A 14285-nucleotide genomic window follows, 5' to 3' on the forward strand; every position below is an offset into this window, starting at 1 on the left:
TTTATTGCACTTTTTCTGCACAGAACTTGGACACAAAAGAAGGTGGAAAAAAGTCTCATGGCCGATCATTAATGGGGAACTTCGGTAAACACAAGGTGAGTGAAATAAATGAGAGCTGAGGTTGCTGTTCTAGGACTGGCAGCATTCCAGAGACCCTGGCAATGTTTTACTGCTCCAGACAAGTGTGGTGGGCATGGAACAGCAAGGAGGGAGCCTGTGTGATTACACTTGGTGTCATAATTCTGTTCAGAAGGTTGAGAACCTTTAAGACTTAGAAAAACTTACTCACATGGCTAAAAGATCACCTTTACTCATGCTGTGGAATTGCTGATTTTCTGATCAAACTTGCAGCAGCAGAAGAGCAGCAGAGACAAATATCTTGGCAAATCTTGATTTCCAGAGAGCTGACAGTGCCTGGTTTAGTCAGAGCCCAGTTTTGCTGTGTCCCACCCTGGTCAGGGCCACGCTGGCACTGCCCCTGCTCCCAGGGCTGCTGTGGCCAAGTGCTGGCTCTGGGCTCCTGCTCTGTGCAGATGTGTGCTGCTCGATCTCCTCCAGGTTTTCACATCCTGGTGATGTTTGTGCAGCTGCTGGGTCGGGCTGCCTGCTCTGCTGCTCCTCAGTGCTGTCTCCACTGGCCCAGGCAGAGTGAGAGCTCTCATTTCACAGCTGGGCACAGAGCAGCCCCGCAGGGGACAGTGCCCACGTTTCCTCCCGCTCCCATATCCTGACAAATGTGCTCCTGCCATCTGCAGCTGCCAGCTCCCTCCCTGCTGGGGGCAGTGGGCAGAGGGGCAGGTCTGCACCAGTCACCCCCTGTGCCACCAGCAGCCCTCTGCCCCAGCCTGCCAGACCCTGCTGCTCTGTGCTCTCCACAGGGAGGGCTGCACTGAGCTTTGGGACTGAGAATCCGAGCAGTTTTGTATGATTAAGAGACATTTCTAAGAACTTAATCAGCCACCAGTCCATCTGCCTTGAAACCAGCTAGGAGCCATCAAAAATCCCCATAGCAGACAGTAGCAGGACTCATATTTACACTTCAGTTCCAAGCTTGCATCAGTTCAAGTGCTCGTGTTTCCTTCAGCACCTTGAGCTCAGTGCACGTGAGCCCCTCAGGGTGGGCAGGAATGCCAGGTACCTGGGGTCCCTGAGAGTGGGCACTGCCCACGGCACCCCGAGCTTGCTGCTGGCCACACAAATGTGGGAATGGAATGTCACAGGCAGACATCAGCCACTGGAATCTGCCTGCTCTGCTGAGGGCTGGGAGGTCTGTCAATAATTTAATTACTTCAGCAAGTTATCGTAATGGATGTAGCAGGTTGGAATCCTGTTCATTTCATCTCTGGTGAAAAAAAAAAAAGGGTATTTATAGATTTTTTTAATATTGTAGGCTGAGGCAACAGAGACATCCTGTAACTGCTCCCTGATGCCTTTGCAGCTGAAGGGATGCCAGGGAACACTGGTTGCTATTGATATTTTTGCAGATACAGAATTATCCACCCAACAATATTGACACATGACATTTTAAGCCAGCTCTAGTGCCAAATGAATAAACTCTTAAAAACTACTGGGGAGGTACAAAGACACTAAAGCTGACAATTCCTGGAAGTTAACTGCATGGAACATGCTCAGTGCAGACCTTCAGTCTCCAAAGTGAACCATGCAAATGATTTCCAATATAGTCAGCTTCATGTCAGCACCAAACACAGCAAACTGAATTATGTCCAACAAGAGGAGGAATGAAATCTGTGCTCAGTGAGCCGGGTGCAAAAGGATAAGGAGCTCTCAGTTACATTAATTACCTCTTGATGAGAAGGGAATTAAATAACTCTCACTTGAAGCTGTGTTTAGCCTTACATAAGATGTAATGTTGAAATTGGAAACTGTTAAATCATAAGTGCTTATGAAAGAAGGGGATTTTGAGGGTTTAATCTCTTTTTCATCAGCTATTTTCTTTACAGTGTAATAGTTTAGAATCACTTAAATATTTGTATGTGGCTCAAAATGGAGTAGGAAGATGATGTTTGAACTTTTTGCCCAGACTCTGTTCACACCTTCACTAATGAATATGTTTAATTTTCTAAACTGGGGGGAGGCACAGGTGGGTAGAAGCAGTGCTCTGTATATTTAGACCATGCTGTGTGTTGCTGTTTGTTAGATGTGACACAATCCACTGGGATTTCAGCAGGAGCAGTGCCCTGGAGCCAGGGGAGCAGTGTTGGGAAGGGAGCAGGGCAGGCACAGAGCACAGAGCGGCCTGTGCTGGACAGATCCTGGCAGAAATAATGCCCTGAGGCTGGCAGCACACAGGAATGACCCCTGAGGACTGGGCAGAACACAGAAATAATACCCTGAGGCCAGGGTAGAACACAGGAATGACCCCTGAGGCCAGGGCAGAACACAGAAATAATACCCTGAGGCCAGGGCAGAACACAGAAATAATGCCCTGAGGCCAGGACAAAACACAGAAATAATGCCCTGTGGCTGGCAGCACACAGGAATGACCCCTGAGGACTGGGCAGAACACAGAAATAATACCCTGAGGCCAGGGCAGAACACAGGAATGACCCCTGAGGCCAGGGCAGCACACAGAAATAACCCCTGAGGCCAGGACAAAACACAGAAATAATGCCCTGAGGCCAGGGCAAAACACAGAAATAATGCCCTGAGGCCAGGGCAGAACACAGGAGTGACCCCTGAGGCTGGCATCACACAGGAGTGACCCCTGAGGCCAGGGCAGCACACAGGAGTGACCCCCGAGGCTGGCAGCACACAGGAGTGACCCCCGAGGCTGGCAGCACACAGGAGTGACCCCCGAGGCTGGCAGCACACAGGAGTGACCCCTGAGGCCAGGGCAGCACACAGGACTGACCCCTGAGGCTGGCAGCACACAGGAGTGACCCCTGAGGCTGGCAGCACACAGGAGTGACCCCTGAGGCTGGCAGCACACAGCAGCTCACAGCCACAGCTGGAGTCCTTGCTGTGGGGCACAGTGTGCTCTGTGCTGCCGTCCCTTCCCCACAGCAGGAGCCCTGCCAGCCCAGCCCAGGGTCACTGGCATCCCTGGCACTGCCCAGCCCAGCTCAGGGCCGGGAGCCCCCAGTGACCGACCCTGCCTGGCTCTGTCCCCACAGAGAGCTGCAAAGGCCAAAGCGCACAGTGCCTCGGACGAGGAGGATGGCCAGCAGCACCCGCTGGGCAAGGAGCCAGGCCAGCCCCACAGGTGAGCTGAACCCCCCAGGTGAGGGCAGGGCTGCTCCACCATGGCGGGTGGAGCTGTGCCCGAGAGGTGCCCTGTGTGTGGCACTGTGCGTGTGTGTGTGTGTCACTGTGATGTCTGTGTGTCACCGTGTGTGCCTGTGTGTCACTGTGGTGTGTGTGTGTCTGTGTGTCACTGTGGTGTGTCTCTGTGTGTCTGTGTGTCACTGTGGTGTGTGTGTGTCTGTGTGTCACTGTGGTGTGTCTGTCACACCTGACAGCTCTCAGCTGGGCTTGCTGTGAGCCCACTGTTTGGGCTGTGTCACCTGTCACAGGCTGCAAGCAGCAATTAGCTGCAGAGCAGTGTGACAGTGCCACTGCTCATGGAAAGATGCCAGGCCCTATCTCACCCGCTGCAAACAGAGCAAAATGCATGTTAAAGAAGGTGCATCACAGCCCAGGCAACTTTATTGCATCTGAGAATGGGAAAAAAAGCAATCAAAAAAGTGCCACTGAGAGAGTGTCTGCTCTCACTGAAATGCTCCTTGGTTTTGTCTGGAACAGCTGTGGTGCAGCCATTTCATTATGTTTTAAATGAAAAATTTTGTTTGTGTGGATGGGCTGTGGAGGTAGAGAGGAGCAGTCATCCCAGAACCCTTTCCAAGGAAGTTTGCCTCACAGGGCTCCCTGCTCACAATTCTTCATTTCCTCGTTGTTGAAAAGAGCAGAAAGGGGGATTGAAGCACACCTTCAATGCTGCAAGTGCCCGTTTGTGTTTGCTTTAACCCAGCAGGCTTGCCCGCCGCAGGAAGACAGTGAAGCTGTGCCGGGCCCTGTCAGACCTGGTGGTGTACACCAACTCCGTGGCAGCCCAGGACATCGTGGATGATGGTACGGGGCTGGCACAGGGCTGGCACGTCCCCTGTCACCCGTGAGAGGAGGGGGCTGAGTGCTGCTGTTGGGGTGGCACAGGGCTGGCACGTCCCTCGTCACCCATGAGAGGAGGGGGCTGAGTGCTGCTGTTGGGGCAAAGCCAGAGCCCAGCAGGGCACTCCCTGCCTGGCAGTGACTCCTCTGCCCCTGCTGCCAGCAGAGGATTTTGCTGCAGGCTCCCCAGAGCTGGGGGTCTGCAGGAGGAAAGGCCCCAGCAGGAGCTCTTGAGCTGGAGCTCTCGCTTGGCTTTCCTTTCAAGCCTGCAGACCTGAGGGGAGAACAGCAGAGCCTCCTGGAAGGGGGAGCTGCTGCCCTTCAGTTCCTCAGGGTGCATGGTTTGTGTAAGATCTGGTTTGTGTTCTGTCCTGGAACACCAGACTCAATCCCACGCTGCCCTTGGTAACACCCAGGGAACGGGGCTGGGCTCAGGCCCCGTGCCCAGGGCTGTTTGTCACCCGTCTGTTGGTTGTGCCGTGGCACACAGGCTCCACAGGGAACGTGCTGTCCTTCAGTGAGACCAGAGCCCACCAGGCAGTGCAGCAGAAGGCTGAGCAGTTCATGCTTTACAACCAGAGGCAGCTGACCAGGGTCTACCCCTCAGCCTACCGGATCGACTCCAGCAACTTCAACCCTGTTCCCTACTGGAATGTGGGCTGCCAGCTAGGTAGGAGCTGCACGAGAGGCTTCCTTCCCTTTTGGTGTGTATGTGCCTAGTAACATCATGTTTATTAATGGCACCTGGCTTCTCTCTTTCAGTGGCTCTAAACTACCAGTCTGAGGGACGCGTGATGCAGTTAAATGAAGCAAAATTCAGGGTAAATGGCAACTGTGGTTATGTCCTCAAACCTCAGCAGATGTGCAAAGGTAAGGTGCCAGTGTAGTTATCACTGTAGCTGCCAGGCCTTTCACAAAGTGTCCTTCACAGAGAAGGCATAAGAAAGAAAAGTGTAAATAATTCTAGAATCTTTCATATTTCCATGCACTCATAGCTCTTAGACTTGCACCAGTGTGCAATCTCTTACTGTGCTCATATATATATGTATATTTTGAGGTCTTTGCCTTATAAACATGAGTTTAAAAGAAGAAAATGGGGTCCTAGGATGACCAGCTGCAGGAAAGTAGAACAAGCTCTGCAGTGGCCCAGGAGCAAGTATCCATGGCATGGACAGTTCTGCCTTGGAATCACATAACCAAGAGCTTCTCCACTCAGAAAAGGTTGTAAGAAATAGGAGGAGAATTTTAGAATTACTAAACAGAACTCCATGCTCATAGTTTTTAATTTCTGACTGAATTTGTCTGTCCGTGTGAGTCTTGGGGGGTACTATTTGTTATGTGTATCTTTTTCCATTCTTGCCATCTCTCAGGCACATTCAACCCCTACTCTGCTGATCCACTTCCTGCCAGCCCTAAGAAGCAGCTTATTCTGAAGATCATCAGTGGGCAGCAGCTGCCCAAGCCTCCTGACTCAATGCTGGGGGACAGAGGAGAGGTGAGGTGCTTTGGTCCCAGGGGAGCTCTGCAGTGACATGGCAGTGTGACACAAGCCTTCTCCTCATTCAAACACACCAGTAAATTTCAGATATTGTCAAGCTTTTGGTCACTACATACTACACTTCCCCCAGCCTGTATCCGACTCGTGGTGTTTATGAGGAGATTTGATTTGTATTTTAAAGGGTGACTTCTATGAAAATTAGTCACAGCTGTCCATAGCTCTTGATGCAAACTGTACATCAACATGGGCTTCATGGAGCCAATTCCCATGATAGTGCTGCTTGAAAATTCATGTCAATCAAAGGGGTTTGAATTCTCATGTGAATTTAAATCAACTCTCTCCATTAATTTTTAAAAAATTCACCTTCATTTGTATGACTGGCTTGCTTTTAAAATATTGTGTTTTTGAAAAACAGATAATTGATCCATTTGTTGAGGTGGAGATTATTGGGTTGCCTGTTGACTGCTGTAAAGATCAGACCAGGGTGGTGGATGACAATGGTAAGATAATCTAAGTGATTTCTTCTTCTTAGAGTAAAATATTAAATAAGTATAAATGAATCAGTGTCTGTTATTGCTTTCTAAATTGCAAAGCATCTTATCTGATGAAATCAAATTATTGTATTTTAACAAATGATTTCTGCTTCCCAGACAGAATTTCTGGTGTGGAGATAAACAAGTTAGAGGTGAAGGGCAAGAGTTGTTCCCCACATTGTCTTTTAACTGAATTATTCTTTAATCTCCTTTATGCAGAAGTTCAAATCTATCTGCATCTATCTCAGGGCTTGCCTGGGTATCCTGCCAGCTCCCAGGCAGACTCATTTTGCTTTTAAAGCAATCCCAGAGCAGATCTGCCACATCTAATGACTGACATGATGGAATTGTCCTTGCTGCTGCTGCTGGTGTCCTGTGTCTCCTGGAGCTGAGGCAAGCACTCGCTATGGACCTGTTTCCCAGAGTGTGTCCTGCTTGTCCTGCAGGCTTCAATCCTGTGTGGGAGGAGACCCTCACCTTCACCATCCACATGCCCGAAATTGCCCTGGTGCGGTTCCTCGTCTGGGACCACGATCCCATCGGGAGAGACTTCGTGGGGCAGAGAACTGTGGCCTTCAGCAGCCTCGTGCCTGGTGAGTCCCTCTGTTCTCCTGGTGCAAATCCACCTTCAAGCTCAAGGAGAACGTTACCAGCATGAGATTACAGATTTTATAAATTTTTGTGACATCATGTGAAGCTTGGACAAATCTAGATTTTATAAATCTTTGTCTCTGTGACTTCATGTGAAGCTTGGACAAATCTAGATTTTATAAATCTTTGTGACTTCATGTGAAGCTTGGACAAATCTTCTGTTCTCTTAGGGTGCTTTATGCACATTCCTCAAAGGAGTTTGGTTGTCTGTGCTTTTGGAAATCACTGCTGGTATGTTTTGATAACTTGGATGCAATTGGTACTGGGGCTCGGAAAACCTGTGGGGACACCAGAGAAGTTTACTAAAGGCACCAGGTGGCTTCCTGTGTACACATCACTTTTACAGACAGTCATTGCTAGCTGGGCATAAAATGCAAACTGCTGGTTCTTGGTGGAGGTTTGTGTGGAAATATTTCTACTTCTGTTTCCCCAGGCTATCGCCACGTGTATTTAGAAGGACTGACAGAAGCTTCCATCTTTGTTCATATAATCATTAATGAGACCTATGGAAAGGTAGGTACAGCTGGAAATTTACATCTTCCTTCTGATAAAAATGGATTTAAATGTACACCAGAACCTCCCAGGATTTGTGTTGGAGTGCTCAGGAGGCTCAAAGTGTGTGGAGGGTTTCCATGCAGGAGATCAGCAAGGAAACTTCACCATACCATGACTCCACTCTTGCTGTGCACATACTTGCAGATGTGCTTACTGTTAGCACCTGACAATTATCTTGTCTAGGTACAGGAGGTACATTTCTTCTGTGTGCTAAACTAATCTTATTTTGGAAGTAGTTCTTCAGAACTGTAGCTGCACCAGAACATGATATTTGACAAGCTGTTTTTAGCAGCTAATTTAATTAATTTAAATTAACCTAATTTTACGTTTTAGTGCATAGATTTTGTTTTCCTGCAAGTTTGCCAATTTTAGTACCTTTAAAGTGAAACTGAAAGCACAGTGCTTTTTCTGTGTTTTCAGCTGCCCTGCCTTAGCTGTTTCCATCTGGAGATAAGCAGCACAAAGAAATTAAGGCCATGTTCAGCAGAATGCTAAAGTAAAATGGCACCTTAGCAGTGATTTAAGAAGCAAAGATAAACACAAAACCCTGACCTTTGTGAGGTTTGAGGTTGCAGAGGACACTCAGCCTTCAGTCTTTGTGCCTTCTGAGAGGATGCAGAGAATGTCATGACAAACATGAACCCAAAATTGTGCAGCGCCCACAGAAACCTCTGGGGAACAGACAGAGAACAGCAGAGAGAAGGGCCCAGGGCTGAGGTTTGCTCTTGTCCAGATCCTCTCCCAGCTCCACTTCCTTTCCCCTCCTTGATCCCATCGGATCATGGGATGGGATCACATCTATTGGTATGTGCACATCTGGGCACATCTGGGAGATCACATCCCTTGGGGACGGTTTGCAGGGGCCTGTTTGGCTGCTGCCCTTGTAAGAACAAATGTGCTTAAGAAAACCAGCAGTGTAACTCCAGAGGGGAGGCAAGAGGAGCAGGAGGGGACACCCACTGGGATTCCATCTCTGTCCCTGGGTCTGTTCCCCTGATGCTGCTCTGAATGAATCATGGGCTATGCTGCTGTTTCTCATAGGCTGAGTTTGCATCTGTGAGTGAGGAGATCTGCTCAGTTCCTGGGGGACACATATTACACTAAGAAATAGCTTTAAATGGTTTGCTGTAGAGTGGGTCTATTTACAGCTGATGTACTGTTACCTTATTTGCTTGTGTGGCAGTCTTGAAAACATTAGCCAAATGGATTTGCATTTCTTTTTGCCTTTCAGTGGAGCCCTTTAATCCTCAATCCCAGTTACACAATAATGCACTTTCTAGGAGCCACAAAGGTAGAGCTCATGAGCATGCACTTTGCACTTGCTGGGCACAGACTTTCCAGTGGTTCCCAATCGCATGATCTGCAACTGCCAAACCAGAACCATCCTCCATGCAGGCTCTGAAACATCTGAATATTGCTTTGATGAAACCCATGCATAGAAACTCCACGTTAAGGTGCAGCCTGTCACTGCCGAGCACCTCCTAGAGCCTCGTCAGGTCCCCTTAGGAGCCTGAGCCAAGCTCTCTGCTAACTGCGGCAGGCTGCCCTGCTAACGAGGAGAAAGGCAGGCATGCATGCATCCCTGGAGACTGTGCTGGGAGCTCCTGGCTCAGAGCAGCTGTGAGTGGCTTGGTGTGAGTTTTTGCTTTGCTGCGTTCTGAACTTTGTCGTCATCACTCATGAGCACTGTGAGAGCAGCTGTGTGCCTCGTGAGCGAGCGTGGGCTCAGGCCAGGCTGTGGTGTTGCTGTCCCTGCAGGGCAAGCAGCTGATGGGGCTCCGAGGGCTGTTCTCCAAGGCGCCCAAGGCGGGCACCGCCGAGGCCAGCGGGCACCAGGTGCGCAAACGCTCCATCGGCGAGCGCATCCTGCGGCGCACGGCCAGCGCCCCGGCCAAGGGCAGGAAGAAGAGCAAGATGGGCTTCCTGGAGGCTGCTGACATCAAGGACAGTGCCTCTGAGCCAACTGACCTGAAGGACAAGGAAGGCGTGGTCCGGCGGCCCAACCGCAGCTCGCAGGCGCGTCCCGCGTCCATGCCCGTGGACAGATTCCTCTTGGTAGAGCTGCCCTGCCCAGCAGAGGACACTGCCCAGGAGGCCAAGGGAGAGGAAAGCACATCTGGTAAGATGCCTCCAAAATTACTTTTCGTGAATGGTCAGGGCTCCCCTTGCTTTTTCCAAGAGTACCTGATTTCTAGCAAGCGTTAAAACCAGAATCTATTACACCAAGTTTGCTTCTATAGTCCCTGCTTCATTAAATCTCTAAAGAAGTGAATCACAGAGCTCAAATCTGGCATAGAAAGACAAGAGGATTTGTGGAAAAAACATCCAATATGTGTTTTTGAGAAATTCAGACCATTGCCCTTGTGAATGCTGCTTGCTGGTAGATCCAAGTGAAATCCTTGTACTGTAACACTTTGCAGTAACCACATGTATAAACCAGTCTGGAGTCCATCTACTTGATGCTTTTGACTCAGCTTGAAGCATGCATCTTGTTTTCAAGTGTTGTGTGTTTTAACAGAGCTGTTTTGTTCTGTCTTTATTGCCACGCTTCTTTATAGTACAAATGTGACTAGGAACACAGCTGAAGGTAATGCCACGTGCAAGCTATGATGTGGTACCTCATTAACATTACTTACAACAAATATTACATCACCTGCTTGATGTAATAGACATTCCAAGGAAATTTCAATGAAGTGCCTGCAGTTGTATTTTTCCATTTATTCATGTCACTCAGATAATCTGTACTAAACCTGCATAACTCCATGATTAAGTTCTGTCACAACTGCCTAGTTTTGCGTTCTCCATTTGTCTGTCTAAGGACAAAATTGCTGTTGGTAGACAGACCAGAGTCTTGTATGCCACTAACATGTTTCTCATTTAATTTAGCCAACAGTGATGACAATACAAATGAGAAGGAAACAAGCTTGAAAGAATTGGATTTTCCACCTTCAGAGCAAAACTCAAATGCCTCAAATGTAGCATCTCAGCTCAAGAAGGAGAATGACCAGTGGGATTCTACAGATGACTGTTTAGTACCACCTCCACAGGAGCAACCTGAACATTTGGTTTTTGCAAATGGTGTAGCTCAAGCAAATCACCTTGTGGATTACCAGGAGAATAATCTTTCTGATGGAACTGTCCCCCTAATGCAAGACTCTGACTCTGAACTTCCCACAGAAAAATTACACCACAAAAACTGTGCAGATGGTAAAAAGGAAGATGACACAAAAGGATCTAAGGAAGGGAAGATCAGTCTCATGGGGACTTCTCTTTCTCAGAACGCAGAGGTGGAGAATCACAAATATGACATGCAGAAAAGCACTGCAGCACCTCTTTCCCTTTCTTCTGCCGTGTGCTCTGAGGGCCCTGACTGTCACTCCACGATGGCCCTGCAGGACAGTGACATTTCTCACCTCATTGATGAAGTCTCTCTCTCAACTGAGAGCGAGCTGGACAGTGCTGTGTCCACTCTCATCGGGCAGCTTGATGGCACAGATGACCAAACTCTCCTTCTCCCTGTCTCCAGCCCCCACGGCAGCAGCAGCCAGACCCCCAGGGTAGGGGCTGCAGCCCCACACGTGTTTGCTGCAGACCTGAGCAGCCCCTGTAGGCACGACTTCACTCCCACAAAATCCAACAAATCCTCTTTATTCTCCACTTCGGACACAGCCATGCTCTCCAGCCTGGAGGATGCAGAGTATTCCACATACACAATTATCCACCAGGCATCTCCAGCTTCTGAATGTAAGAACCACAGGGCATTAGTTTGCAAGAAAAGATTAAATAATCTAGAGAGTAACTTGCCAGGCTCTTGGTCTTCATCCCTCTCTTTGCTAAATGCAAATCCCAAAAGGAACTGTGCTACAAAATCTGGACCAAGCTGGGAAGCCCCCGAGTCTGCCAGCTCTTTTGGTTCCAACAGCCTGATCTTTGAGGAGGCGCTGGGAGCCCCTGGCCCTGGGGAGCACTCGGACAGCAGCAGCCTGCTGGAGGTGGACGGGGACTGCCAGGACCTGCTGGTAACGGCCCGGGAGTACCGACGGGAGGACCTGAGCCAGCTGGCCTCTCCCGTGAGCCTGCGGCAGCGGCGGGAGCCGGGGCACGGGGCTGGCAGGACCGCAGGCAGCGGCCCCACCGCCGCGCTCTGTGCCGCTGCCCGGCACTGCTCCCAGCACTTCGGGGCTGCAGGATCCCAGCTGGCTTTCCCCGCGTGTGACAGCGCCGGGCCGTCGTGGCAGCAGCCCTCGGGCAAGCACAAGGCTGCGGTGCGTGTCCCCCAGGCCAGCCCAGCCTGCCCCCTGCTCCCGGGGGCTCTGCCGTTCCCCCCGCACCCGGCCATCCAGCAGAGCAGCCCCTGCAAGTCCAAGAGCCTGGGAGACCTGACCTCGGAGGACATTTCCTGCAACTTTGAGAGCAAGTACCAGTACATCAGCAGGAGCTTCATCTCTTCGGGCTTGAGGGACAGGAAGGCGGCTGCCACGCGGGGCGTGAGACCGCACTCCACGGACGCGCTGACGGAGCAGCTGCGGAGGCTGCTGGCCCTGGAGCAGGAGGAGAGCCGGGAGCTGCTGTGCCCCTGGCAGCCGGGGCAGGAGGAGAGCCTGTGCCCCCGGCAGCAGCCAGGGCAGGAGGACAGCCGGGAGCTGCTGTGCCCCTGGCAGCAGCCAGGGCAGGAGCACAGCCTGTGCCCCCGGCAGCCAGGGCAGGAGCACAGCCTGTGCCCCCGGCAGCAGCCAGGGCAGGAGGACAGCCTGTGCCCCCGGCAGCAGGCGGACGAGCCGTGCCCGCGGGCGCTGGTCAGGAAGCTGTCGTCGCGCAGCCAGAGCCGGGTGCGGAACATCGCCAGCCGCGCCCGGGAGCGGCAGGAGGCGGCGGGCCGGCACAGAGCGAGCGGCGGCGGGGCCGCGCCCGCCGTGCTGCTGCGGAGCCGGGCCGGGGCGCCGCCGCTCGCCGCCAACCGGCACTCCACCGGCTCCTGCATCGGCTCCTACCTGCGCTGCCTGCACGGCGGCCCCGCCGAGCGCCGCGGCGTGCCCGAGGGAGCCTGCGCCGGGCTCGGCTGCGCGGAGCTGCCGCTGCCGCCCGGCGGCCCCGAGCAGCCCGAGGTCTATTTCCTGCTCCGGCTGTAGCGGGGCACGGCGGGGCACGGCGGGGCACGGCGGGGCACGGCAGGGCACGGCAGTGAGGAGCTGCCGCTGCCCGGGTCCATTCCTGCTCCGGCTGTAGTGGGGCTGGCAGTGAGGAGCTGCCGCTGCCCGGGGTCCATTCCTGCTCCAGCTGTCGCGGGGCACGGCAGTGAGGAGCTGCCGCTGCCGCTGCCCGGGGTCCATTCCTGCTCTGGCTGTAGCGGGGCTGGCAGTGAGGAGCTGCCGCTGCCGCTGCCCGGGTCCATTCCTGCTCCGGCTGTAGCGGGGCACGGCAGGGCACGGCACTGAGGAGCTGCCGCTGCCCGGGTCCATTCCTGCTCCAGCTGTCGCGGGGCTGGCACTGAGGAGCTGCCACTGCCGCTGCCCGGGTCCATTCCTGCTCCGGCTGTCGCGGGGCTGGCACTGAGGAGCTGCCACTGCCGCTGCCCGGGTCCATTCCTGCTCCAGCTGTCGCGGGGCTGGCAGTGAGGAGCTGCCGCTGCCCGGGTCCATTCCTGCTCCGGCTGTAGTGGGGCTGGCAGTGAGGAGCTGCCGCTGCCGCTGCCCGGGTCCATTCCTGCTCCGGCTGTAGTGGGGCTGGCAGTGAGGAGCTGCCTCTGCCGCTGCCCGGGTCCATTCCTGCTCCGGCTGTAGCGGGGCACGGCGGGGCACGGCGGGGCACGGCAGTGAGGAGCTGCCGCTGCCGCTGCCCGGGTCCATTCCTGCTCTGGCTGTAGTGGGGCTGGCAGTGAGGAGCTGCCGCTGCCCGGGTCCATTCCTGCTCCAGCTGTAGTGGGGCTGGCAGTGAGGAGCTGCCGCTGCCTGGGGTCCATTCCTGCTCCGGCTGTCGCGGGGCTGGCAGTGAGGAGCTGCCGCTGCCCGGGTCCATTCCTGCTCCGGCTGTAGTGGGGCTGGCAGTGAGGAGCTGCCGCTGCCCGGGTCCATTCCTGCTCCGGCTGTCGCGGGGCTGGCAGCGCGGGCTGCTGCGAGCCCCGGGGCACGGCACGGCGCGGTTTGTGCCCGTGCCCGGGATAACGGAGCCGCGCTCCGTCCCGGGGGCTCTGACCGAGCCTGGGCGCGTTGGCACCGTGTAACGCCGTGCTCAGACCTGACACTGCACTGAACGCAATGCTGCTCTCCTTGTCTCTTGTCCTCCTGCCTGGAAGAACACTTCTGGTGGTCACCCCTGGCCTTCTGTGAGTGAGCATTCTCCAAAGCACTGTGCTGTCTGCAATGCTGGACTGGGGCTCGATCTGCCCGACAGGCAGCGACCCTTCTTTAGCGTCACTTGTTCTGAATTGTTACTGTTAATTTTACATGTTTTCACGTGTGAACTGTGGTTCTGCAGCAAATGGTTTGTACAATTAGGGTTGGTCGAGATTTGTGAGTCCTGTGTAGATTTGTCTTCTGCCCTCTCTACAAAGTATGACAACAGTTGTCTTCCTTTTTGGTTACTGTGTTGATTTGAGACAGAGTGGAATGTGGAATTCTGCTTTTATGAATGAAAAGACTTAATTTCTGCTTATTTTGTATGTATTTTTGCTGTTGGTTGTGTGAGTAGCTTGGGTACGGTAGATCCATTTTCTGTATATTTGTAATTTTATTGCTAAATTGTTGACCGTCAGTGGAATATTTAAACTGACACGGTAGAGTGACTATTTTGACTGTTCACCTTTTTCTATGAAGGCTGAAAGTGAATTGGGTGAAAGAATCTCAGACACCTAAAGCTTCCCTGTAGGGAACAACATAGCTTTATTTTGGTTGGAAGATACTCTTTGCCTTTGCTGTAAGTTTTTC

At 52.6% G+C, this 14285-nt stretch overlaps 1 protein-coding gene across 1 annotated transcript in view; it reads left to right on the forward strand.

Moving 5' to 3' along the window:
* Positions 1-12491, forward strand: part of PLCH1 (phospholipase C eta 1) — a 44950-nt gene extending 32459 nt beyond the window's left edge. The window contains exons 12-24 of the mRNA XM_077785544.1: positions 24-95; positions 3135-3223; positions 3992-4089; positions 4616-4795; positions 4888-4995; positions 5496-5620; positions 6039-6123; positions 6603-6749; positions 7241-7320; positions 8594-8653; positions 9121-9481; positions 10249-11997; positions 12100-12491. Of these exons, the coding sequence (XP_077641670.1) occupies positions 24-95; positions 3135-3223; positions 3992-4089; positions 4616-4795; positions 4888-4995; positions 5496-5620; positions 6039-6123; positions 6603-6749; positions 7241-7320; positions 8594-8653; positions 9121-9481; positions 10249-11997; positions 12100-12491 (3546 nt within the window). The remainder of the gene's footprint in view (positions 1-23; positions 96-3134; positions 3224-3991; positions 4090-4615; positions 4796-4887; positions 4996-5495; positions 5621-6038; positions 6124-6602; positions 6750-7240; positions 7321-8593; positions 8654-9120; positions 9482-10248; positions 11998-12099) is intronic.
* The last annotated feature ends 1794 nt before the right edge of the window (positions 12492-14285 follow it).

Source organism: Lonchura striata, chromosome 10 (genome assembly GCF_046129695.1).
Source record: "Lonchura striata isolate bLonStr1 chromosome 10, bLonStr1.mat, whole genome shotgun sequence".
NCBI lineage: Eukaryota > Metazoa > Chordata > Aves > Passeriformes > Estrildidae > Lonchura > Lonchura striata.